The 27,147-nt window shown below is 35.9% G+C and overlaps 1 protein-coding gene across 2 annotated transcripts in view; it reads left to right on the plus strand.

The window, feature by feature from the left end:
• ABCD3 (ATP binding cassette subfamily D member 3) overlaps nucleotides 1-27,147 on the plus strand; it is a 72,813-nt gene that overhangs the window by 39,932 nt on the left and 5,734 nt on the right. For both annotated transcript variants that reach the window (XM_090269761.1, XM_090269760.1), the window contains exons 9-21: nucleotides 1,956-2,098; nucleotides 4,786-4,855; nucleotides 7,028-7,097; nucleotides 7,187-7,284; nucleotides 7,382-7,473; nucleotides 10,712-10,803; nucleotides 10,896-10,959; nucleotides 11,066-11,129; nucleotides 20,281-20,358; nucleotides 20,462-20,527; nucleotides 20,629-20,718; nucleotides 21,201-21,320; nucleotides 26,667-26,771. In XM_090269761.1, the coding sequence (XP_090125887.1) occupies nucleotides 1,956-2,098; nucleotides 4,786-4,855; nucleotides 7,028-7,097; nucleotides 7,187-7,284; nucleotides 7,382-7,473; nucleotides 10,712-10,803; nucleotides 10,896-10,959; nucleotides 11,066-11,129; nucleotides 20,281-20,358; nucleotides 20,462-20,527; nucleotides 20,629-20,718; nucleotides 21,201-21,320; nucleotides 26,667-26,771 (1,152 nt within the window). The remainder of the gene's footprint in view (nucleotides 1-1,955; nucleotides 2,099-4,785; nucleotides 4,856-7,027; nucleotides 7,098-7,186; nucleotides 7,285-7,381; nucleotides 7,474-10,711; nucleotides 10,804-10,895; nucleotides 10,960-11,065; nucleotides 11,130-20,280; nucleotides 20,359-20,461; nucleotides 20,528-20,628; nucleotides 20,719-21,200; nucleotides 21,321-26,666; nucleotides 26,772-27,147) is intronic.

Here is a 27,147-nt window from a genome sequence, read left to right on the forward strand (position 1 = left end):
ATGTACTTATTGTTGCAAAGTAATGACTGAAAAGAGATTTGCAGACAGCCATCTTAAAATGAAATTTGAATGTTAAATATCAGGAATGCCTTTAGAATGGCTATACCAGTTTCAAGACTATTTTATGATAATATAAATGGTTGATTATCCCATGAGCCTTATTACTGGTCTCTGATATCTCTTTGGTAAGAATAACCTTTAAATTTTCTCTGCGTATTATTGAACTTTAACTTTAGTCATTTAATATGTAATGTTATTGTTATATATTTATAACAACATATAATAGTGTAATTGGTTTATGTATAAATATGTATACATGTATATGTATATACATTTTGTAGTTGATTAATAAACTATATAGTGGTTTTTGCTCCTTTCCAAAAAGCTGGGGAAAGCAGTTTTTTATTTGAATTTTACTATCTACCTTCCTAACTTTTTGCTATCTCATGATCCAGATTTAACTATTCTTATAGCATGTTTTTATTATAAGAGGTGAATAGGCCTAATCTCTCTTGTCTCTATGCTGCAATTTTTTTATGGTACTTGATTTTTATAATACTTCAGTATATCTCCATATATTGAATATATATATCTCCACATATAAATCTCTCCATATACTGAAGTATTTCTGTTATCTGATTCTGTATTTCTTGACTGTAGAAACTGTTTTAGTTAGCTTTTTGCCCATACTTGTAGTAATTGTTGGAATGCATTAGATCAGCTGTTCTGAACCTGTGGGTTGTGACCTCTTTGGGGGTCGAACGACCCTTTCACAGGGGTCGCCTAAGACCATCGGAAAACACATATATAATTACATATTGTTTTTGTTATTAATCACTATGCTTTAGTTATGGTTGGCGGTCACCACAACATGAGGAACTGTATTAAAGGGTCGCGGCATTAGGAAGGTTGAGAACCACTGCATTAGATCAATCATATTATCACATCAATCATATTTAATTTAAAAAATTTTGAATACACTGTGTTCCATACATATTGTGCTGTATAGTAATAAAAAGATGAGTAAGACAAGAATTACTGGGGAGGGATTATGACCTGGTAAAAGAGATAGATATTCAAGCAATTACAATGCAGAGTGCTAAGTCCAGTAATAGAAGTTTGAATAAAGTATTTGGTGTCAGAAGAATTGGAGGTGATATTTTAGGTGCTTTGAGGAGGATGAGCAGGCATTTGTTAGATTTGCCAGGCTTGCCAGACATCAGAACAACTTCATGGAAGGGCATGTTCAGGAAACCATTATTTCAGTATGGCAGAACATAGGCTATACATGGAAATGAGGAAAGTAAGTGCCTGTGATGAGCTTGGAAAGGTCAGCTTGAAGCTTCTGACTTGGGTTGGTCAATGGTTGATGAGGTCACTTACCAAGTTAGAAAACTACAGAGCTGGAAGCAAGATGTATGAGAATGGAAAGGCAGGTGGAGCTTGTCTTGGGGAGCTCAGCTTGAGGCTCTACAAAGCAGTGAGGTGAAGACAAATAGTACTTATTTGGAAATAATGTCTTGGATTCTTAGGAGTGAAGGGACTAGAGATATAAATTTGGACAAAGAGAGCTAAGGAAGAAACCTCAGAGAATATTGATATTCAAAGAGAAAGTAAAAAGGAGGTCTGAGTTTTTGTGGAATCTTAGAAAATAACAAGAGTTCCATCAGAAGTTTCAGATGCCTTAAAAAGAGTGATGACTGCAAGTAGGAGTTTGGTGAGCATATTTGGGAGAGCTGAGGGGTGAGCGTCAGGGGTGGGAGGAGGAACAGATAAATAGCAAGAGCTTAGAGGCCCAGTGTATATTTTTTTTAGAAAAGAAACAAGGGGAAAAATTAGCCAAAAGATCAATATCTCTTGAGGTCATGAGTTAACTGTATAAATTGTGCATGTTGCTTTCAGTAGATTTATTAGATATCCTTGAACTCTGTATCTTTCCCTTGCAATAATAATAGGGCCCAGCAAGTATGATGGCCTACTTGCTTGTTTCTGGGCTATTCCTAACTCGACTCAGAAGACCCATTGGTAAGATGACAATAACTGAGCAAAAGTATGAAGGAGAGTATAGATATGTTAATTCCCGGCTGATCACAAACAGGTAAGGAGAAATGTATTTAGCTGTACTAAAAATTAATTTTATGGCTATTGATGTCATGTAAGTTGACTTCAAAAAGTCTAGTAACACTGTTACTGAAATTATGTGTGTGTTGTGTGTATATATTTACCACTTTTGAAAATATACATTTTGAAGGATATCAGTTTTATAACCCTTTTTCTAGTATCTGATTCACTTGTTCATGTTGTTTATTGACTTATTTTCTGTTAATTTTACTTTAAACACAGTAAAAATACAATTCAAATTTGCTTATAACACTTTAAAGAAATTTCCTCAATTTATTCTAAAATATTTGTATCTGAGACTCTCACTGCATGTACCTCTACCTATTTTCCAGGTGTTTAAAAATCCAAAGTAGGAAGAAAAAGTATTGGGCTTTGGAACCAGCCTGACTAGTTTCAAAATCTGCCTCCTCCATTTATTTGTTACGTATTCAGTGACTTTGGCCAAGTTATATGTGTAGCTTCTCTTTTCTTGTTTATAGTAGGTAGATAACATAAGGTTACAAGAATTAATATGAGATATATGTAAAACTTAACAGCACAGTTTTTGAAATGTGGCAGGTGTTCAATAAATTTTCTCATGTATTGATCTGTCAACCATAAATCATTTTTAGGTTCCTAATATTTATTTACCCTAGAGGCATTTACAAAATTACTTAGGAAATTATTGTTTTAATAGGTCCCTCTTACTTATTTCCTTGTAGTGCTAAAATGATACCAGTTTTAAATAGGGTTTTATGCTCTAGGGAGGCAGAAGAGTAGACGGTTGAGTAGAGAGGTGACTTGGCAAGTGACTGAACGAGGGTATCCACTAGGACTCTTTCTACTGCAAGAGACACAAGACTGACTCAGAGGGCTCCAGCAATAAGGACACTTACTACTTCACACAAGAATTCCTAAGGTAGAGCAGTTCCAGGCACAGTATGATCAGGGCTCTGGCTTTTTTTCTTTTCTTTTTCTTTTTTAAATTGTCGACACTATTACAGATGTCCTCCATACACACCCTTTCTCTGACCTCCACCCAGCTCCTGCCCCTCCTCTGGCTCTTCTTTGATGTTCTCTTTGTTCTGCCCTCCTTTGTATATTGCCCCTTTCCTCAGCCTAATTCTTCTCGTAATCATAAGATATCAGTAGCAGTTCTAGATCTCATGAACCTTCCTTCCCTGCAAAAAGTCCAGAAACAAAAATGGGGCCATCTCTTCTGCTGTAAGAGAGCAAGAAAACTTTCCCAGAAGCCTTACAGCACACTTTCACGTCTCACTGGCCAGAATTATTATGTGCTCATTCATGGGTAAAGTAATAACAGCAAAATGGTTTGAAACTCATCCCCTTTAGATGGGGTTGAAGCCATTACCAAACCATTTGTATGCACAGAAAAGGACAGATAACTTTAAGAAAATTGGGATTCTTTTAGGAAAAAGGATGAGGAAGAAAACAGATATTGGATAGGCAGCCATCTCTAGGATGTTTTGTCCAATAGGGCTAAAATGACTCAGTTCTGGAGAAGTAGAATTCTCATCCCATCTTCCTCTATAGACTTAAATGTGCAGAGGAGATAGAAAGAAGAAAACTAATTATAGGTGCAGAATTGTGTTTCTTAAATTGGGATCGGGTCCTTCGGGGCTCTGTATGATTGTGTCAGGGGAAACATGAAACAGGTCAAACCTGATGCATCTTATGGGAAGTTAATTTTACCTTAAGGGGTTGAAATAGGAGCTACTTTGTTTTTATGCCAGAAAAAATACAAGTATATTTTGGAGTAGAATATAAAATTCACATAAACTATTAAGGGAGAAAAGAGAGTTTAAAGAAATATTAGGTGTTTGTTGAAGCTGTTTTAACTGTACCTTCAGACTTCTGTGTAAACCTTTACTTTCTTCTGCCGTAAGAGGAGTTTGCTAGGAAAGTTTATATCACACTGAATAAAATGGAAAGACTAGACTTTAGGGTCAGATATGGTCAATTATAATTTCAGCTGCGTGACTTTAGCAATTTTACTTAACTACACTGAACCTTTCTTCATCTATAAAAACACCCTTTTATTAATAGTGAAGATTCTTGTGGCCCTTGGGGACCCATTCACACCAGCTTAATAAAACGGAAGTTGTTGTGAGGATATGGTGGGGTTCCAAGAGTCAGAACAGTCATGCAGCTAGGTCCCTTGGGAGCTGGCACTGTGAAGGCATGAGGACTTAACTTTGCTTTTCTGTCTTTCAAAGAGTATACATCATGGCATCACTACCTATCTTTTTCTGGCTGTTGATTTCTCCTCACCTTCCTATCTGGATCTGTACTCAGTCTGTAGTCTGTGATGGCTGTCTCAGCCACGTTTTCCTGTATATCATGGCAGCTTCCTTCTTATTTCTTTATTCCGGTTTCTGAAAATTAGCCCAGCACAATTTTTCCCCAGCCAGGTTACATATGGCATATACAACACATAGGTGCAGTCTAGTCTGTGATTTAGTCAGTTATGTACTTCTGTGCTCTGATTAGCTGAGCTAGGAGCTGGGTCTCAAGTATAGACCATGGCTTGAGTTGTACGTGGTAAGATCTTAGTCACAAAATGTCCATTAAAGTAACAATATTCAGTCATAAAATACTGTATTACAGTCATTTTTTAGACTTGGGTAACATTAAAATTAATTGCTAAATTATTTTGTTTAATAGTGAAGAAATTGCCTTTTATAATGGGAATAAAAGAGAAAAGCAGACAATCCACACAGTCTTCCGAAAACTGGTAAGATAACATGCTTCAAGATACAAATATGTATCTTTAGTTCTTAAGATATTTATTTTAAATAGCTAAACAGGATTTTTATAATTGTTTTCATTAAAAAAATGAGAATAAAATAATCATGTCAATATATTGTTGTCTAATTATAAAATGATAGATTTATTAAAATAATTGTCAGTGTATTTTTATAGAGATTGCATAGGAGTCTTATTTAGTGATTCCTATGGAAAATTTGTTCCCGTAGCATTCATGAAAATATTGTGAAGATTGTTACTTAGAGAGGGGTTAGCAAACTTTCTGTACAGGACAGGATCATACATACATAGTTTAGGCTTTGCAGGCCTTATAATCTCTATTGCAAGAATTCAACTCTGCCACTCCAATGTAGCTATATACTATATGTAAATGAAGCAGTGTGGCTGTGTTCTATTAAAACTTTATTAACAAAAATAAGTAGCAGGCTAGATTTGGACCATAGATTGTTGACCCTTGATTTAGAATATAAATATTATGTCTTGTGGAAACTATATTTCAGTATTTACTTGCTACTTGGAAAATTAGAATTCAAGTAATTTTATTTTTTATTCATTTGAAAGATAGTGAGTGCTCCCAAGGTGTTTGTGCTTTTCCCAGGTGCCAGTGTGTTAACAGTGGTGAATGTGATGGCAAGAGCCTGCCTTTGTAGAGCTTACATTTTAATAGAAGCTGGTGAAATTAAATATATATGTGAAGTGATTTAAAAAGATTAAAGGGGTTATTATTTTAAATTATTTCATAAATTGGATTTTTGCCTTATATTTAACATGACTGAACTTGGATAGTGTTCACTCAAATGCATTTAAGGAGTGCTGTTCACCAGCCCACTCTTCACATCGTTTGTTTCTAGTTATCCTTTAGACTTCAGCCCCCCAACTTCTTACTGAGGCCTCACCTTCTCTGATTAATCTATCTGACATGGCCTCCACCAGTTACTTTGCATTTTAATGATCTGTTTGCTTAAAAGCATATATTGCAATTTGTAATTATCTTGTTTGTTTGTTTATTGGTTTGTCTCTTTCTTTAGAATGTAAACTCCATGAGCTCAGGGACTTTGTTCTAGTCATTGTATCTTTAGTATTGAGCACAGCATGTAACACATAGCATTCATTCAATAAATGTTCCAGACATTGTTCTTTTGCAGAAGATAAGAGCAAGCTATCCTTTTATTTAGGAAACCCACATTTAGTGGAGGAGACAGTAAACATGTAAATAACTAGATATTTGATATGATTTCAGATGGTAATGAAATCTGTGACCAAAAATAAAATGGGATAAAGTGGTAGAGAGTATGATGGAGGCTGCTACCTGGCTATTTTAGCTAGAATGGCAAGAAGGTCTTTCTTGAGGAGGTGCCATTTCATCAGAAACCCACTTGACGTGGGGGTGTTAGTTGCAAAACATCAGCATCTAGACAGTATTTCTGGCAGAGGGCACAGCACGAGGAAAGCCCGAAGGCAGGGGCACATGTGCTTCTGGAACTTAGTGAGAAGGAGCAAAGTAGAAGCAGATGAGGGTAGCGATAGAGCCCAGTGCCAGATCATGCAGGACCTTGAGTAACCTGATAGATGGAATATTTGAGAATGTTAGAAAAACATAATAAAAAACGTTTTTAGACTTGTGATTTTGAGATAATGCATGCTCAGATTAAAGCTATAGACTCAGGCTCTGTGGCATTAATTTACCAGTTAATATAGTTCATCACAGACCACATGTCTCCACTAAAGCAAAGCACTGAGTGACAGACGGTCTGGACTGCTAGTGATTCACCTGAACGAACTCATCCTTCTGTTCTTTGTGTTTAGATTGTTGATCAGTAATCTAAACGAAACAAAACATATATGTACCTGATAGGATTGTGACTAAATGTAATTGTACTGTCACATGCAAGGGACACCACGTTAACATTCTTTATATAATTTCTATTCTGTTTGTATAAAAATGGTTTCATGAAGTGTTTGGCACCTGCTCTGTGATCATCATTGTGCTTGATGGAATGTGATGTACAATATAATAAAAAATCGTACGCACTCAGTAAATATTTGTTGGATAGATATACAGTTTTTTATTCTCATGGTAGATTCGTTTTTTTTTTTATACATAGAAAATCATTATTTTTTTGTTTTTACTTTCTGCCAGGTGGAACACCTGCATAATTTCATTTTGTTTCGGTTTTCTATGGGCTTCATTGATAGCATAATTGCCAAATGTAAGTATGCTTTAAAAGAGATGGTGGAATGAAATTTGTGGAAAAAGTAAAGTGTAGTAATATTTTAAATCGTAATTGTTTTGTTTCAGATCTTGCCACTGTAGTTGGTTACCTAGTTGTTAGCCGTCCTTTCCTAGATTTGTCTGATCCTCGACATCTCAAGAGTACACATTCAGAACTTCTAGAGGTAAAGTAATAGTAGTGATAATAAATTGAACATTTAGAAAAACTTGTTTTTAATCTTAGAAATGTAAATGGAAACTAATATTTATTTCTGTTTTAAGGATTATTACCAAAGTGGAAGGATGCTTTTGCGAATGTCTCAAGCTCTGGGTCGAATAGTTTTGGCTGGCCGTGAAATGACTAGACTGGCTGGGTAAGTAACATTAATCATAATGAGCAATTGCAGAGAATAATTTAAAAAAAAAATGTTACCGTTAATGATTGTGCCCAGCTAGGGTTAAGATCAGTGATAACTGAAGCTGCTACTCCTGGAAGCTGGTTGTTTTTTTTTCCCAGCTTTTCTTTATTGATTATATTGTTACAATAGTTCCAATTTTCTCCCCTTTACTCCCCTCCACCCAGCATCTCCTTCCCCCAGCAATCCCCCCCCAAGTCCATACCCATGGTTCGTAAAAAATAACTATCCCTCCCTCTCAGATATTAAGACCCTTTGTAATCTTGTAAAGGACAATGGGCGAAGGTCTCAAGCTCCTCTAGCTGCTTCAAGCTGGACATGATCGTCGTCCTACCTACCCTTGGGTCAAGAAATCCTTAATAATAGTGGGGGTGTGGAGGGGAGGGTGGCCTTCCCACATGGGGAAGGATCATGCAGACTCCAGGTCAGTTGGCTGTCCCTGGACAACGGCGTGCTTGGTTTAACAGGCTGGCATCCTTGTTGTGTTCTGGGGGCAACAGATTTGGCGAAAAGGGTTAAAAGACATCATTCAATCCATAACTACTAGATGACAAAAGGCAGGGATTAATTTTTCAATGTTCCACATTAGGAAAAAAAAAAAAAAAGCGCTTCTTTGGAGGAAGGTGTGCTAGGCACATCTCGCCTGTCCAAAACCCTTTTGCCCATTATATTTAGTTTGGGCTGAGGGAAATAGTTTATGTTTCCCCCCTCTCAGACCTCTGGGCCCTTTCTGTCCAAGCCATTAGGATAGAAAAGAGAAACCAGTTTTAAAGTGAAGCCTACAGACCACCCCATTCTTCACCAACCCAGCCATTTAGTTCAGCCAAACCATTGAGTCTCAGGAGGCAGCGCTGCAGAGAGGATTAAGTGAGGCTTATGCGTACAGACAATCACTCAGGTAATGCAGTCATAGGCTTATGCCCTTTGAAAACAGAAAACACATGTTAATTCATGTAACATAACCCACATACAAGTCTCTAAATGTGTAAGACTGTCTTATTGGGAAGACATCCAGTTGCAAGGCACTTGATATTCTACTTGCCTGCAACTTGAATCTCTTTGGTGATATCACAGACATGGTTTAATTTTCAAGTGAAACCATATTTTAAATGAGAAGAAACTTTTAAGACGGTTAGCTGCCCTACTTTACAGTCTGCCACTGATCATTGTGATTTTCCTTGAATAATGATTTTTCTCCCTAAGATTACCCTCCTTGTCTTTAAAGGGACTACATTAAGTCCATTTTTAATTTATCCTGTTCATTTGCATAAACATAACAAGAGCAGCAAATGATCACTTATGATCTTTAGTTCTGCTTTGCTGGAACTTACCCAAGGAACATTTAAGGTGACCCCTCAGTCTGCTCTTCAGGGCACAGGAGCAGAACCATATACCTGGCATTCATCCTTGCCTGTACACACCTGTCCTTTCCAAGTCTTTCTGGTTTTCCATTGTGCCTTAAGGTCCCTTCTAGCCATCTTTCAGGAAAACAACCTTCGTTCCTTCCCTGGAGAGATTGCCATGGATGGAAGCTGGTTTTGATAAAAAATTAAGGAAGATTTTTCTCTAATAGTGAACTTCCCATGTTTCCTTTAGAAAGTTGTTTTGAGCCTTAAACTAGGTTAGGGGTTCTCAAACTGCTTCATGGTAGGGAAATGTTGAATCATGACAGCCTTTTAGTAATTCACAGAAAATTAAGTTAATGACTAGAATCTTCTCATTTGAACTTTGTCTCCTACTATATATATATTTTTTCTTAAATCTTTGGTATTTGCAGCCTAGCAAAAAATGAACAAAGATGAAATTGATTTTAATGGAAAAAAAGTGAAAAGTTACCTTATATCTTTAGGTACAATTGTAAATATGGCCATATTGCTTAGTAAAATTGTTCTTAGACTGTAAAATGGAATTAAATATTACAGTATGCCAAGCTCTAATATAAAGTATTGGTATGATGTAAAAAACATTGCAATGTAAAAAATCACTGTAAGTTTCAGGTCATCTGGAGAAATTTGATGGCCTAAGATCTTTCTCAGACCTGTGATTCATCCGCACATTTCCCCTTTATTCCTCCTCTTCTCCCCTATGACAGTTAAGGTTTTCACAGCAAGATAAAAGTTGTAAACTACCATGTGGAGTCTCTTTCACTTGAGAATGCTGACATTCTTCCTACTTGTTAATTACTTTTTCATACTTTTACAGTTCATGGCATGTGGGGTGCGCCTGTTCCTTTAGGAGATTGCTGCTTGTTCTTCACAGAAGAATCCTGTTTTGTTTTTCTGGAGTAGAATGCTTTCTCTTTGACCATCATGCCATCCTTTTGTGCCTCAGTTTCATGTCATTAGTTTTGATTTCTCTATTGCCACAGTGATTTCCATCTAATATTAAGAATACTAGCCCTGGCTGGTGTGGCTCAGTGGATTGAGCGCCAGCCTATGAACCAAAGGGTCACCAGTTTGATTCCCAGTCAGGGCACATGTCTGGGATGTGGGCCAGGTCCCCAGTTGGGGGTGTGCAAGAGGCAACCACACATTGATGTTTCTCCCGGTCTCTTTCTCCCTCCTTTTCTCTCTGTCTAAAAGTAAATAAATAAAATCATTAAAAATAAACCCCACAAAACGTTATCTTTTCCTCTCTTTAGTATAAGAGGGGAATCTTTCCAATCTTCCATTTTTGCAGGGAGGTAGCAGGCCCTTGGCATATGTATAATAAATACCTTCATTGTGTAGAAGGCCCTCTTTATATAAGGCTTTATAGCTCACTTCAGTGGCAATTCAGGGTCCATACTTCCTGGGCCTATGGAATGCACTGTTACTGGTTCTTCTGTAGTATCTACTAGGAACTTCATTAAAATTCTAGCAGCAAACAACCTTCTTGTCTTACCTGCTAAGAAGTATCTGTTGAGGTAAAAATCCTATGAAAGCTCTTCCCTCATCCCCATTTTTGTGCGCTCCTTCTGAAACGTGGTAGTAAAACAAGCATACTATCAATGATACTTTATGTTGATAAGACTTATTTTATTTAAACTAAATTATAATTTTAGGAATTTTAGTTGTTTATATAAAATAAAAGATATGAACTTCCATGATGTTATATGTCAGCTTTACCTCAAAAAAGTAAATGAATAATGTAAAATATATGTTAGCCTGATAGCCTTTGGAGATTTGATCATAGCTTTTTTTTGTTTAAATTTCAGTTTTACTGCTCGGATTTCAGAATTAATGCAAGTACTAAAGGATTTAAATAATGGAAAATATGAACGCACAATGATCTCACAACAAGAAAAGGGTAAATATGAATGCACTAGGTCACATAGTTTTAAGTTTCTGCTTTAATACATGATATGATTATGATGCTTTAATACTTATTTCATATTTAAGGAGCACAAAGTATTTCGTTGATACCTGGTGCTGGAGAAATCATCAATGCTGATAACATTATAAAGTATGTATGGAAACATTTGTTAAACTACAGAGTACTCTTTTCTTTTAGCTACATTTGTTTAGTGTTTAATGTAAAATTACCCTTTTTTCATTAATTTCTTCTGTAGATTTGATCATGTTCCTTTAGCAACGCCAAATGGAGATATCTTGATCCAGGACCTTAATTTTGAAGTAAGTTTTTAAATGATTGTATAAAAGCTTAGCTCATCTTCAAAATTTGAAATGAAAAGTGGTCAGTTGTCTGAATATTTAAAATAATTTTTAGGCTTGACTTAATCTCTGAATCTATGAAATTGCTTTAAAAAGTAAGTGTTTGAAATAACTTAGGAATCTTAATTTTCTTAATTGACAGGACCTTAGAGTTTCAAGTATTACCATAAAAAACGTCTTTAACAAATAAAGGCTCATGGCAGTGCAACTGAGAAACTGAATTTTATATGTCATTTAATTTTAATAAATTTTCACGTGGCTAGTGGACAGCATAGTCCTAAAATTCTTCTCTATGCCTGTGTATATGGCCTTCTATAATTTGTGTTTTAGGATTCTTTTCAGCTGCTTTCATTTGAAGGAATGTTATCTGATAGTTTATAAAGTAAGGAGTATAACTATTGGATTTGTGTTTAAATTGTTACAATCTTAGGTAAGTCTTCAAGTTTCCTACTTTTAGTAATGGATACATTTCCACTTTCATTTTATTTATTTTTTTATTTTTATTTTTCTTACTTTTTTATTTTTGGTTTTTCAATTACAGTTGTCCCATTTTTCCCCCATTTCTCTCCCCCACCCAGCCCACCCCTTCTCCCGCAACCATATCCCTCCCCATTGTCCATGTCCATGAGTCATTTATACCCGTTCTTTGACTAAACCCTTCCCTTACTTATCCCCCTTCTCTCCCTCCCCCCTCCCCCCATCCACTTTCATTTTATTTTATTTTTTTTTATGGTTCTTGTTTAATTTTTTTTATTTCTTTTTTTTTTTTCAGATTTAATGTGTTTTATTGATTAAAATATTACATTTGTGCCAATTTCCCTTCCCTCTGCTCCCCTCCACCCGGTAGCCCCCCTCCCTCCAGTTGTCCCCCCCTTTTAGATTATGTCCATTAGTTGTGCATACAGTTCCTCCCAACCTCTCTCCGTCTATTCCATTCCCTCCTACCATGATCCCCAATTCCTATATCATCTCCCTCCCTCTCCCCACTCCCCCTCCCTGTTGACCTCCCCCCAATATGCTTCCCGTACCCACAGTTCCTTTTCCACTCTCGTTGCCTGTTTAGTTTGCCTTTGTTTCATCTCCCTAGCTTCTGTTTTTTAAACCAGTCCCTTTAACTTCTCATATAACAGTGGTTTGGATGTAATGAAGTCTTTCAGTTTTATTTTGTCCTGGAAACACTTTCTCTGTCCTTCTATTCTGAATGACAATTTCGCTGGATAGAGTATTCGTGGTTGTAGGTTTTGGATTTTCATTACTTTGAATATTTCTTGCCAGTCCCTTCTTGCCTGTAGGGTCTCCCTTGAGAAGTCAGCTGATAGTCTAATCGGGACCCCTTTGTACATAATTCTTTTCTTCTCTCTTGCTGCGTTTAAGATTCTCTCTTTATCTTTAATTTTTGACATTTTGATTATAATGTGTCTTGGAGTGGTTCTCCCTGGGTCCAGTCTCTTGGGAACTCTCCTTGCTTCCTGGACCTGCAAGTCTATTCCCTTCCCCAAGTCTGGGAAGTTCTCCTTTATTATATTTTCACTCAATTTTTCAAGTTCTAGTTCATCTTCCTCATTCTCTGGCAAACCAATGATTTTTATGTTGGGCCTTTTATAGCTGTCCCAGAGGTTTCTGATCCTCTCTTTGTTGCTTCCCATTTCCTCTTGCTTCACTGGTTGACTGCTTGTTCCTTCTCCATATTCCAGTTTGTTGAAATGAACTCTGGATTTTTTTTCCTCACCATCTGTCTCGTATGTGGTTTTGTTCCTTTCGTTATGAATGTTTTTCGCTTCTTTCTTATCTTTTCCCTGCTCTTTTGTGAATTCTGAAAGCCACCTGATAATAATGGCCCAGAACTGAGCCTCTGACAGGTTTCTTATCTGTTCATCTGTCAGGTTCTCTATCTGTTGTCTGGTGAGCTGTGCTACCGGGATTTCTATAGTTGTCTGCCACATTTTGACAGATGCGTTTTGTTTTCTTGGGCCGGCTGTAAGGGGCGGTGCCTGTGTACGCGTCACAATTCAGCGACTGGCGCCTGTCTGCGACCTATTTCGCAGCCCTGTGGTGCTTTCTTTGGGGGCGGGGGTCCAAGATGGATTCACACAGTTATTCAGCTAGGAGACCGGGATCCGTCCTCCCGCCCCCCTGGGCCTCACTGTTCAAGGCGCTGCGGCGGCCGCTCTCCCCAGCGCCGGGGTCGCGCACTGCCAGGGGCTTGACCGCAGCCGGGATTCCTCGCCGCCCCGCCGCTCCAGGTGCGACCGCAAACGGCGCTGCCCTCTTTAACTCTTACCTGCCCAAATGGCACCGCTGGTTTATAACTTCATATGTTGGGCTTCCGTGTAGTTTTATTTTCTGGAATTTCTAGTTATCCTTTGTTTTGAAGTAGTTGTATTCCTCTCTAGTTGTAGAGGGAGACCTAGCGTGTCCGTCTAAGCCTCCATCTTGGCCGGAAGTCCCACTTTCATTTTAAAGAACTATATCAAGTACTTTGAGCTTATGTAACAATGAGTATTGTATGTTTATTTTAAATCCAGAAAGAACAAGAGGAAGTAGACAAAATGTAAATATAGTTGATAAATATTGAATGACTACAATTATTACAGAAGTGTTTTCTCATTTCGCTCTAGGTACCTCAGTCAGTTTGGTGTGTACATATTAGGCTTGATTTCAGGGATAAAACAGATCAGAACCCCATCTTTGTTGGATTTCCAGTAGCCCCTTTATTGCTACAACTCAAGAGTTAGAAGAGTCATCAGATTTCTTCATTGAATTATCCTCTTAGCCCTTTCTCCCACTTTCCCTCACTGTCTTTACGCAGAAGAAGCTAATCCAACAATACAGATGCATATATGACTTAAGCGCAGTGAGAAGGGATTTGGGACCTATATGCACATAGACTAGATGGATTATGATTATGGTATGTAGTATTACCACCTTGTCATAAGGCCACCACATCAAAGCTCTCGCTTTCCTTTCAGTCCAAATGCCCTTCCCTTTAAAACCTTTATGCTTGGGTTTAATATACTTCTAGCCAGTTCTTATAACTTCACTTTTATAGTCTCAGAAAGGCCCTTACTTTTTTGTTCTTAATTTTGATTTCATTTGGAAAGTCTTGAGTGCTCCTCTATGTCCCTACTTGTTCAAGTTTTTTACTGGGTGAACATATTTTATGTCATCTGTTGTATGTCCTGTGATTCTTGTTGTGTTTTCTCTTCCACTGGGAACTGTTTCTTTAATTTCTGTCCTTTTGTTCTACTGTAATGAATTCATCTCTGTCTCTGGTTTAAGGTATTTTAAATTAACTTGGCTTTTCTCATTTATTTTGTCTTTCTATTGTTTTTCCTAACATAGCCTTCCTTAACATAGTCTTCAGTTCTTTGTTCCCTCCAATTATTTTCTATCCATCTGGCTTACTTGAAAATAAGAATTTCTTTCTCCTTGTTAGAAGCATAATAAAATAGACTTGGCCACCAAAAGAAAAAATGTTTTATACTTTAGGATTAGTTTGGCTTTCGGATTACATACAAGCCAAATAATACAAGCTTTTTTGTGATAGGAGATTTTATACCTTATTCTTATAAAAACTCCCCAGCACAAACATGTTTATCTATCTAGATATCGTTTGAAGAGACCCTAAGAGATAACTTGTAAATTGTGGATGTTAAAGTAGTACTTTGTAACTTATTCAAATTTTTACCTTTTTAGTAAGGCACATCTATAGTGTATAAGAAGCTATATCTTCATAAACAGCATACTTTTACAGAATCTCTTTTACTTAAATCATATTTTGGGTAGATATTTTTTTCATGATTTATTATGGTAAACCAACAGAAAGTAGAATTTGTGAAGAAGTGTTATTTCTAGGGGAAATTTTTTTTAAGTATATTTTATTGATTATATTGTTACAATAGTTCCAATTTTTCCCCCTTTGCTCCCCTCTGCCCAGCACCATGTCTCCCCCAGCAACCCCCCCCCACCCCCATCAATGCCCATGGGTCGTACATACAAGTTCTCTGGCTTCACCCTTTCATATATTATTATTTTTTTTTTTAGATAATTATTTTAACAATAAAAAATAACAATCCCTCCCTCTCAGACTTAAGACCCTTTATAATCTATTTATAAAGGACAATGGGTGAAGGTCTCGAGCTTCTCTAGCTGCTTCAAGCTGGACATGGTCATCGTCCTACCTACCCTTGGGTCCAGAAATCCCTAATAAGAGTAGGGGTGTGGAGGGGAGGATCGCCTTCCCACATGGGGAGGGATCGTGCAGACTCCAGGTCAGTTGGCTGTCCCCGGACAACGGCATGCTTGATTTAACAGGCTGGCATCCTTGTATTCTGGGGACAACATATTTGGCAACAGGGTTAAAAGACATCATTCAATCCATAACCACTAGATGACATAAGACAGGTATTAATTTTTCAATGTCCCACATTAGGGAAAAGAAGGGCTTCTTTGGAGGAAGGTGTGCCAGGCACGTCTCACCTGTCCAAAACCCTTTTGCCCATTATACTTAGTTTGGGCCGAGGGAAATATTTTAGGTTTCCCCCCTCTCAGACCTCTGGGCCCTTTCTGTCCAAGCCATTAGGATAGAAAAGAGAAACCAGTTTTAAAGTGAAGCCCCAGACCACCCCATTCTTCACCAACCCAGCCACTTAGTTCAGCCAAACCGTTGAGTCTCAGGAGGCAGCACTGCAGAGAGGATTAAGTGAGGCCTATATTTACAGACAATCACTCAGGTAATGAGATCATAGCCTTATGCCCTTTGAAAACAGAAAACACATGTTAATTTATGTAACATAACCCACAAACAAGTCTCTAAATCTGTAAGACTGTCTTATTGGAAAGACATCCAGTTGCAAGGCATTTGACATTCTTCTTGCCTGTAAATTGAACATCTTTGATAATACCACAGACATAGTTTAATTTTCAAGTGAAAACAAATTTTAAATGAAAAGAAACTTCAAAGACTTTTGGCTGCACTACTTTATAGTCTATCACTGAGCATTGTGATTTTCTTTGAATCACGATTTTTCTCCTTAAATTACCCTCCTTGTCATTAAAGGGAATGCATTAAGTTAGGGGAATATTTTTAAATTATATTTTATTGATTATGCTATTACAGTTCCAGTTTTTCCCCTTTGCTCCTCCTCAACTGAGCAGCCCTCACTCCCTCCGGCAGTCCCCAACCATTGTTTCATGTCCAGGGGTCATGCATAGGTTCTTTGGCAACTCCATTTCTATACTGTACTTTACATCCTGATGGCTATTCTGTAACTACCTATTTGTACTTCTTAAGCCCCTCACCTCTTCACCCATCTCCTACACCCACTTCCCATCTGGCATCCATCAAAATGCTCTCCGTATCCATGATTCTGTCTGTTCTTGTTTGCTTAGTTTGTTTTTTAGATTCAGTTGTTGATAAATATGTATTTTTGCCATTTTATTGCTCATAGTTTTGATCTTTTGGTGATGATGAACTCCCTTAGTTGTTTTCCTGTCTGGGAAGCTCTTGACTGCCTTTTGATTCTGAATGCTATCTTTGCTTGGTAGAGCAGTCTTGGCTGTTGGTCCCTGCTTTTTGTGACTTGGAATATTTTTTGCCAATTTCTTGTAGCCTGCAAAGTTTCTTTTGAGAAATCAGCTGACAGTCTTATGGGAACTCTCCTGTAGGTAACTAACTGCTTTTCTCTTGCTATTTTTAAGAGTCTTTTTTATCTTTAACCTTTGGCATTTTCATTATGATGTGTCTTGTAGTGGGCCTGTTTGGGTCTAACTTGTTTGGGACTCTCTGTGCTTTCTGGACTTGCATGTCTATTTCCTTTACCAAATTAGGGAAGTTTATTATTTTTTAAAATAGATTTCCAATTTCTTGTTCTTTCTCTTCTCCTCTGGCACGCCCATAATGCAAATGTTGGAACCATACCACTCTGAATGCTCTCAATCTTGTTTGATCTAGGGGAACATTTTAATAGGTAAAAATATGGTGGTTCAAAGCATTTTTTACTTCATTAATCCAAGCTAGGAACCTCAGTAATAAAGTGTTATGAATTCAGTTTTCAGTGAAAGTTACCCTTGGCCTTTAGTCTTAATTTATCCCTGACAAAAATACATTTTAATAAATCTTTAATGTAGAAAAATTATTACTGGCTTATCATGACTGATATCATAATTGGAAAATTTTGTTCAACATTACCAAAAGCCACGGAATTTAAAAAAATTTTATGTTGAATATAAGACATTTGGGCATAAGAGAGTACCTAAGAGTTTCCATAAGTCTAGTTATTATTTTTACACATTATTTAGGGTTTCCTGGCATATTGAAACAAATAGTGTGAAGTATTAGATACCAGTGAAAATTATAATGAGCAGTGAGGGGCAGAAAAAAAACATTATTCAAATGAAGCATAGTAATAGGGAATCATTTAATTAACAGCTCTCTGAACTGTAGGAGCTCATAAAGACATCACTATTTTAGTAGAGTAAAATTTACTATATAATAACCTTGTACTACCAGGAATATTCATTATATTCCATTTTACATGAAAAGGAAATTGGTAATTGCACATAAAGAAGTCCATAAAAGTGATTCTTTAAAATAATATCCCAGTTCATTCATCTGGAAAAGTCATTTAGAATAGTTTATTCTCTAACATTGATTGCGTAAGATGTGGTCAACTGTGGTAGGCCAATAATGTCCAACCTATTTTTAGAAGCTCATTCTTTTTTCTCTGTTTTAATTGTGGTAAAATATATATAACATAAAATTCAACTCTTTTTACCACTTTTAAGTGTACAATTCAGTGGCATTAAGTACATGTACAGTTTTGTGCAACCATCACCACTATCTAGAACTATTTCATCATAACACACAGGAACTGTGTACCCATTAATCAGTAACTTTTGATTTTCCTCTTCCTCATGGGCCCTGGTAATCTTTGTTCTACTTTCTGTCTCTATGAATAGGACTGCTCTAGGTACTTCATATAAGTGGAATCATACCATATTGATCCTTTTGTGTCTGACTTATTTACTTAACATGTCTTCAGGGTTCATTCATGTGGTAGCATGTTGTAGAATTTTGTTCTTTTTTAGGGCTAAATAATGTTCCATTGTATGTATATGCCACATTTTGTTTATCCATTCTATAGGGTCACTTTCATTTTTTGACTGTTGTGAATAATGCAAATGGCTCCATTTCATTAGAGCAAAAGCTTTCAAAAATTCTTTCAGTGACTTACAAAGCCCTGTAGGATTTGCCTGCCACTACCCTGACCTGCACCTCTCACTTCTCCTCACTCATTTCCTACGACTTTTCCTTCTGCTCATTTTTCTCCAGTCAAATCGGCCTCCCTTCTGCTGTTTGAATAGATCAGGTACATTCCTTCCCCAGTGCCGTTGAATTAGCTTTTTGAGGTAGGGTTGGGGTTGGAACAATCTTCTCCAGATAAAATCCTAATTGATTACTTCTTTCAACTTTTTTCAACTTGCCCGGCCTCATCCTCTTAAAAATGCAACCTACTTCACCACTCCCAAGTTTCTTTACCCTGACTTATTTTTTTCTCCAGAGGACTTACTTTCTGACATATTTAATTAGCTCATTTCTTATGTATATTTATTGTATGTCTCTCCCACTAGAATGTAGACTGGTAAGCTGAGAGTTTGGAGTTTTTTAGTTTGTTTTAGGGGATTTTTGCTCTCTTTTAAAAAATACTTTATTTTTAGAGAGAGGGGAAGGGAAGGAGAAAGAGGGAGAGAAGCACTGATATGTGAGAAAAATATCAATCAGTTGCTTCTTGCATGTCTGCAGCTGGGGACCTGGCCCAGGACCCAGGCATGTGCCCTGACTGGGAATCGAACCGGTGACCTTTTGGTTCACAGGCCAGCGCTCAGTCTACTGAGCCACACCACCATGACTGCTCTTTTTTAAAAAAACTAATGTAGCTCCATTACCTCGAACAGAGCCTGACACTGAGCATTAGATAAATACTCATTGAATTAAATGTAGATTCAACAGTTTAAAAAAAATTGTCTAAGGTAGGTTCCATAGCTTGGGTAGCTCATATCTCTTTGTTTTCTTCTTTCCTGCTGTGTACATTGCTGTATAATGTGTAAGATAGATTATAAGCCAAGTTTTCTCAGTCTTCACAGGGTTAACACTAACAAGACTGTAAGCTTAGAACCCAACTGGTCTTTTTTACATTTTCTTATGTAACTTTATGTTGTTGCATAACAATTTGATGACACTTATAAATATTTATAATGCATATACACATTGACCCAACACTTATTTCTAAGAATCTGATTTATAGAAACATTCCTTACTAGTGCGTACATTTGCTCACTGTCAGAGGTTCATTGCACTGTTATCTGAAAGAACAACAACAACAACAACAAAAAAATGCAAACAACCTAAATATTTAATAAAAAGGTAATATTTAAGTAAATTGTGGCACATGCTTAATATGGAATACACTGTAAGCATTAAAAAAAGAATGAGAAGAATCTGAATATACAGTGACCTGGAAGTATTATATGATATATTGTTAATAATAATTAGAACATATATAGTACAATTCCACTTAAAAAAAAAAAGTTTATAGCATAGGAATTATAGTCAATAAAATTGTAATGACCATGTATGGTGCCAGGTGGAAATATCAATATGGGGGTGGTGATCACATTGTAAAGTATGTGGCTGTCTAATCACTATGCTGCATACCTGAAATTAATACAAAATGTTGAATATAAACTAATTGAAAAGTAAAATTATAAACTGCATATATATACATATTTATTGTTTTTAAGAATTCTCAAATTTGTAACTGTTAGCTTTTCTTATTCTGATTGAGATTAAGTTGATAATATCAGTAATGATTTTTCAATTAAAATGAATTAGTAAAACTTGAAAGTAAACAAAAATAAAGGGTCCCTTCAACTGCACCCTTGACTGCTTTTACCTAATATCACATTTATAGACAAAACTTATGAAAAGCTTATCATTAGCAAAGAACAATTGAACTCTTAAGAAAATGTTTATTATAGATGCACTCTAATTCATTTAATTAATTAAATTAAATCTATTTAAATTGTTCATTAATTTGTAACTTTTTTTCAGGTTCGATCTGGAGCCAATGTTCTAATTTGTGGTCCAAATGGCTGTGGAAAGAGCTCACTTTTCCGTGTTCTTGGTGAAGTAAGTATAAATTGGCCTCAAAATTTTGCAGTTTTATTTTGCCATATGATCTACCACATTGTGAAATTTACAGCTGCTCCTCCCCACCTCTTTCCTTTTATAGTTATGGCCTCTTTTTGGAGGACGTCTAACTAAACCTGAAAGAGGAAAGTTATTTTATGTTCCTCAGGTAAGAACTTGCTTGACTTATTTTGTAATCTTTTATTTAAAGATATTTTTATTTATTGATTAAAAATTCACTTCTAATTAATTTTGCTCTACTACTATCAGAGACCTTATATGACCCTTGGAACACTTAGAGACCAAGTGATATATCCAGATGGAAGAGAAGATCAGAAAAGGAAGGGGATATCTGACCTAGTAAGTAAATGTTTGTGTCCTAGACTTGCTGAAAATACTCTGATTCAGATTCTTTTTCTTAATCAGTTAAGTATTTTTCATGCCAGGTAGTTTATCCTATCCTTTTAGGATAACTTCTAAGTCCTTGACATTAATTATAATTTCCAAGTTGAGGTAAGATGTTAACCACTTTGCTTAAATATGACTTCTTGAGTGTTTAACCTGATGTCTTTGCACTATTGCTTGTTTTCTCAATGCCTTCATCATTTAATTATGTACAATAGTATTGTTCTTTTTAAGTTGCTAGATGTATTTTGTCAAAGTTAATATAGATAGGAAGTAAAGTGTTCAGGATTACCTTTGTGCCACATTCTTCTGTGGAATGTTCCTATTTAAATGATATTGGCAATAGAATTATAGTGATTTAGTTTAAAAAATAAAGCAAGATAGAGAATGTTGGCTTATATTAAGCTTGATTTTACCTTTAATCATTTTGCCGAAAGGTACTAAAGGAGTACTTAGATAATGTCCAGTTGGGTCACATCCTTGAACGTGAAGGAGGCTGGGACAGTGTTCAGGATTGGATGGATGTACTCAGTGGTGGAGAGAAGCAAAGAATGGCAGTAAGTATACTCTGATGACATTTCACAGCAATGTAACTGTTTGATTAATTGAGGCATACAGTTTTATTTTAATCTTTCTAGTGAGCAGTTATTATAGTATAGATTAGTTTAAGTGATAATAAGTGTTCTTGAAAGTAACTTTGCATGCAAATTTAAAATTCTGAAAAAATTTTGAATTTCCCTGTGAAAGGAAAAGCTGCAGATACAATTACATACATCATTTTTTGTAAAAGTTGAAGAAACTTTGTACCACATTGGTCCTGGGGCATTTGGTAATTCTGGTTGAGTTATGAGATCTCATTCAATATCTTTTTCCTATAGACATCTCTTTGTCTTACTTAGGCTATTCTTTCTCAAGTAGCTGAAGATATTAGAGATGATAAATCCTAATTTTATTATCATTTTATTATTTATTCTCTTCTTGCCCTTTTCCTCTGCCATTATATGTATCCTTGTTTCAGGGCTCATTCAGTACCTACTACCTAAAATTATTTAGAGTTTTAAAATTTTCCTACTTTAAAAAAGCATTTGAAAGGAACTATTTTAATTTTATGATTGACTAAACTTATTTCTAATCAAACATGGTTATAAAACGTACATATTAAGAGTGGTACTTTGAGTACTCTGGTAAGAAGGATAACTTTTAAAGAGTCATTTTCTAACAGTATGTACCATAGTTTGAGCAAGTCCAGATGAATATTTTTTCCAGAATGTTAATCTTGTGGAAATTAGAGAAAACTTCAGCTAGGGAAAGACAGCCGAAGAAATGGCTTGTTGCAGAATTGCTTATTCATTATCTTCAGGTTATATTCTACCTTTTTGTTGCCTTCTACTCCCTGATTTTGCATATTGTTTTTCCCAAAATCATACCCATTCTATATGAACTTAATATCAACCTAATATTGTGATTTGTTTAGCTAGTGCTGTAATAAGAGATTAATGTAGAGTGAAGAATGAACCATAAACAAAAGAAGTGAGATGCCAGCCATACTCAAAATGGAAATGGGCCGAAAAAGTAAGAATTTGAAGTGATTAAGCATTTTTTGAGTCAGTTCAGAGGATAGCTATAAAAATAACTGCAAGCCAAAATAACAAGTTTAAATTTCTGTAATATGACTTAAAGGAAAATGGAAGAATAGTCAAGATTTATAAGTGGATACTATGGAAACTCAGAAAGGAAAATGTGCGTAATCGTGTATATGTGGTAAAGAGGTACACAGCAGGTAGCTCACCCTTGACACTGTTGCATGACCAAGCTATTGATGAGGTGTGTTCTGTATGGGCCAATGTTTGGAAAATTGAATGTGAAGTTTAACACGTTAACTGCCATGTGAGTTATATTTAACTCACCTGAGTTTTAAGCCCGGAGCTTTGTGAAGCGTACACAACTCACACGTCACTTTACCTTGGGTGCCTCGTGGTGCACAGGCAACTCACGCTACCATGCTATAACATACATATTACGTGACGAGTGGCCTCATGGATAAAACCCTGCAGATGGTTCGTGTAAATTTTACTTACTGGTGGTGTTATTGTTAAATTAATATTGGCAATTGAAAAACATGGGTCAAATGAATAGAAGTTAATTTATTTTCTATTTATTTTAACCTTTATATTTCATTAAATCTGACATGTAAACAAAAACACTTCCTTTATGAACTGTTTCTAAGTTTCCCCATGACCTTTTCATCAAATCACAAAGAAGTATTTTGTTTTCAGTGTTTTTATTCTATTTCTGTAATAAAACATCATGGCTTCAGAAAAAACAATTTTTTTTTTTCTAGTGTGGCAGTTGATGTTTTAAAAGACAGCATATTGTACTACTACTTTCAAAGGGTTTGTGGGAAGAGAGAAAAGGCTAATGCAACAAATATTAATATTGACTAGTTGGGTGAAGAGTATGTGTGTTCATTTTACTATTTCATTTTTTTGGTAGGATTAAAAAATTTCAAAGTAAGTTGAGGGAAGAGAGTTTTTATAAATTATAAAAATTTGTATTTATAAATTATAAAAATTACACTTTTTAGGAAGAACAGACTTGAAAAGTTTAACCACCAAAAACAGTGAATTTTTGAGTGTGAAAGTTTGTGTAAAACAAATGAACCAAAGGAACATCTGGGTAAGGAGAGTCAGGATTTGAATTTGAGAAAATGGAATAATACTATTGAATAAAAGGGAGTTCTGGTGACAAATTATAAAAGGTCCTTCAGTATAAATATAGAGAAATAAGATTACTATTCCATTATTGTAACAGGAAAAACCTAATTTAACTATGGTATCATTTCCACAGAGTTCAGTATTAGGTGTCTGCCCTTATAATCTAGTTAAGACACCCAAATATTCTCAACTAACTGTAATACAAGGCAGTCTTAATAGCTACCAAGAAAGTGCACTGGAATAATGATAGGAAAAAGTTGATTTTGAATGTCAGAGCCTGTTTTAATTCTCCCAACAGCCCTGTGAACTAAGGTGCAGACGAGGGAAATACATGATGAGCTTAAGCAGCTTACTAATAATATAAAGTTACTGAGTAGCAGAACTGAGATTCAAGTGCAGGTGGCTGACACCAGAACTCTTGCTTTCAACCAATACATCATAGCCTTCAGTGTGCAGGTGGACTGTCCAGTTCTCTTCTCTCATTGTCCCTTGAAGTCTCAAGTGACATATCCTTTTGTTGCACCCAGTCAAGCCTAGCCATCATCAGCCCGGGTTGCTCCATCTAAAATCATCAGTTGGTATATCTTATTTCTCTGAATGATAGTTACCTTTCCCACCTCACTGTTTTTTGCTTTTCCTAGTCAGTAGTGGATTTTCTTATTGTGAATTATGGAAAAAATATATTTGATATAAAAGTTGGAACATTTATAAAATTATAAAGAAGGGCCGAAACCTTACCAATGATACCACTTTCATAAAAGTTGTAGTATTTTTAAAGTCCATTTAATTAAGACATTCTTTTACCTAATTGTAAACTGTCCTCCTCCTTCAAACTCACTGGGAGTTCTTGAATATTGACACTCCCTTTTCTTACAAGTGATCAGTTCTCTTCTGATTGCCTCCTTTCCTGTCTAGTACAGACTTAATAGTCCAGGGCCTGGCATGGGACCTGGCACAGAGGAGGTATTTCTCGAAGGAATAAGCAAATGAGCTCTTCCCCATAACTTCCCTTTTCACTTTTTGTTTTCCTGTATTACCTAAACCCCAACCCAAGAGCAGTTGTTTCCTTGGCATTTCTGTGCATGGGCTTCTGAGCAGAGCTGAAACAATCAGAATGATGGGGGTCAGTGCCACCACACTCTTCATGGTGGTCAGTTTTGCAGATGCTCACAGTGTGGCTTGGCACTAATTTTTACTTATTTTTGTTCTCTCTTTCATTTTTCATGAAAATTGTTTAGAAACTATCAACCTCAAGCTTTCTTCTCCATTACCTTACTCGACCGCTCTCAGCAGAATAACTTGCCTCCTGTTTCTTAAAGAAAAAAAAGAGAAGCTGTTCAGTGAAATGACAGCTCACTTTTATTGAATGCTTGATAGATGATAGGAAATATGCTAAGCACTTTACACAGGTTATCTCATTTAATTCCTGCAAGTCCTTTGAATGCCCCATTTTACAGAGGAAATTGAACTGTAGTACAGTTAAGTAGCTTGCAAAGCGGAGACAGCTAATGAAAGTTAAAGCTGGTGCGGGGCTTGTCACGCTTAGGCAGCAGTATGATTGCAGTGTCCGTAAGGGTGGGGCAAAAGTAGGTTTACAGTTGTTTGTATGGAAAATAATACAATCATAAATTATAATATAAGAATAAGCTCTGTTTTGTAGGGCTTTGTAGGCCATGATAAGGAATTTGAGTTTTATTTTAAGTGAAATGGTAAGTTGTTAAATGGTTTTAAGCAGAAGAGTAAAATTCTGTGGTGTACATATCTGAGATCCTCTCTGGAGACATGGAAAGAGGATGGGAGAAGAATAAAAGAGGAAGCAGGAGGCTGTTGTGATCATCCAGGCAGTTGATTGTGTTCTGGGCTAAGGGCGTGATTGTGGAGATGGGGAAGAGTGGGTGGGCTATATATGCAACAGGACTTACTCAAATAGATAAAAATGAGGAGTGTGGGAGGCAAAAAGAGGAACAGGGAAAGATCAGTAAGGACTCACAGCTTTCTAGCTTGAGAAACTGTTTGATAATGTCATTTTCTGAAATGTTTAATATTGGGAATGATGGAGGAATGTATTTTAAGGGGAAAAATCTAGAAAATCCATATTAGTTTTAGATCTTTAAAGTCTAAGAGTCTTATGAGATATCCAAGTAGAAAGATCAAATAGGATTTTTTTTTTATATTGACCTGGAAATTAGAAGAGAAGTATAAATGAGAGATAGGTATTGGGAATTTATAATTGTAAATAATATTGGAAATCATGAGATTTGATTAGATTAGTTAGAGAGTACAATATAAGAAAAAGAGAGGAGGACCTAGAAGTTAGCCCTGGGGAACCCCAACATTTAATGTTTAAGTGGAAGAGAAAATGCTGGGAAAGAAACTGAGAGAATAGCCTAAGAATTGAGAAGAAACTTAAGACCATCGTTTCACTGTCACTTTCTCAGGAAGAAGAGGGTGGTCACCTGAGTTGAATTTTGCAGAGAAGATAAATTGAGTAAGAATAGAAAAGTGTCCACTGGTCTTGCAACATGGAGATCATTGTTAGGGGCAGATGACAAATTGAAATACTGTTAGACAAAGGATCAGAATAATAATTCCCAGAAAATAAAACATACGGAAAGTAAACATGAGAAAATGTTTCAACATTCCTCTAATCAAAGAAATATAAGCTATAACAATCTTGATGTTAATTTTCACTTAGAAAATTAGCAAAGGCTTCAAAAAATGAGCAAGTCTATAAACAGGTGCACTCAAAAATGATTGATGGGAATATTAATTGGCACCTTAATGGTCATTACTTAAGCAACAAAATATTTAAAGATAGACACATTTTTGCACTTGAGCCATTAGTAAGTCTGAATGCTAAGATTTGGTTAAAATAAGCACCCTTTAACCTTGTATAGGGAACTTTCTTTAATATTAGTTTAAAACTCAGCTTCACCTCACGTCAGTCCTAAAAGTTTTGTTTTACTCTGAACAATATTTCCCCTGCATTACATTTCCCTTTTTGTTTGGGAAGACAAAAACAAATAGGTTTATTTATGCTGTTTTTATTTCTGGGAAATAGACTTTTTGAGTTAGAATAATTTTCATACTTTCTTTTCAAGACTGTAAGTGCATACTTAATTTAAAGTAAATCTATTTTAGCTTATTAACTTCTGCATGTGATCATACAAAATATTTTTTATGCTTCAGATGGCAAGATTATTTTATCATAAACCCCAGTTTGCCATTTTGGATGAATGCACTAGTGCAGTGAGTGTGGACGTGGAAGGCTACATATATAATCATTGCCGAGAGGTAAGTAGGACAGGTTCAGTTGGAGGGTTCATGTCCTCCTTCCTGTTTCCTCTGTGTCCAACTGGATAGCTAGCCAAAGAGAAGATTCTTAGTTACCAAGTAACAAAATCACTACTAACTGATGATATCTCACTTTAGCAAAGATTTAAAACTGATTAAAGATATGAGTAAAAGAAAAAGTTATTAATTATGTAATAATTCCCTTTAGCCATGTCTTAGATATGAAAGGAATAATGTATTTAAATTTATTTCCCTTTATCTCATTCCCTATATTCAGTTAATGAACTGGTATTTTCTAAATTAGTTCCATTAACTTTACCTAAATATAATTTGTTTTTTTAATCAAGAAAACTCTGCAGTAATCATTTGGCAACTT

This window comes from Furipterus horrens, unplaced genomic scaffold (assembly GCF_987537825.1).
Source record: "Furipterus horrens unplaced genomic scaffold, mFurHor1.1.pri manual_scaffold_3, whole genome shotgun sequence".
Lineage (NCBI taxonomy): Eukaryota > Metazoa > Chordata > Mammalia > Chiroptera > Furipteridae > Furipterus > Furipterus horrens.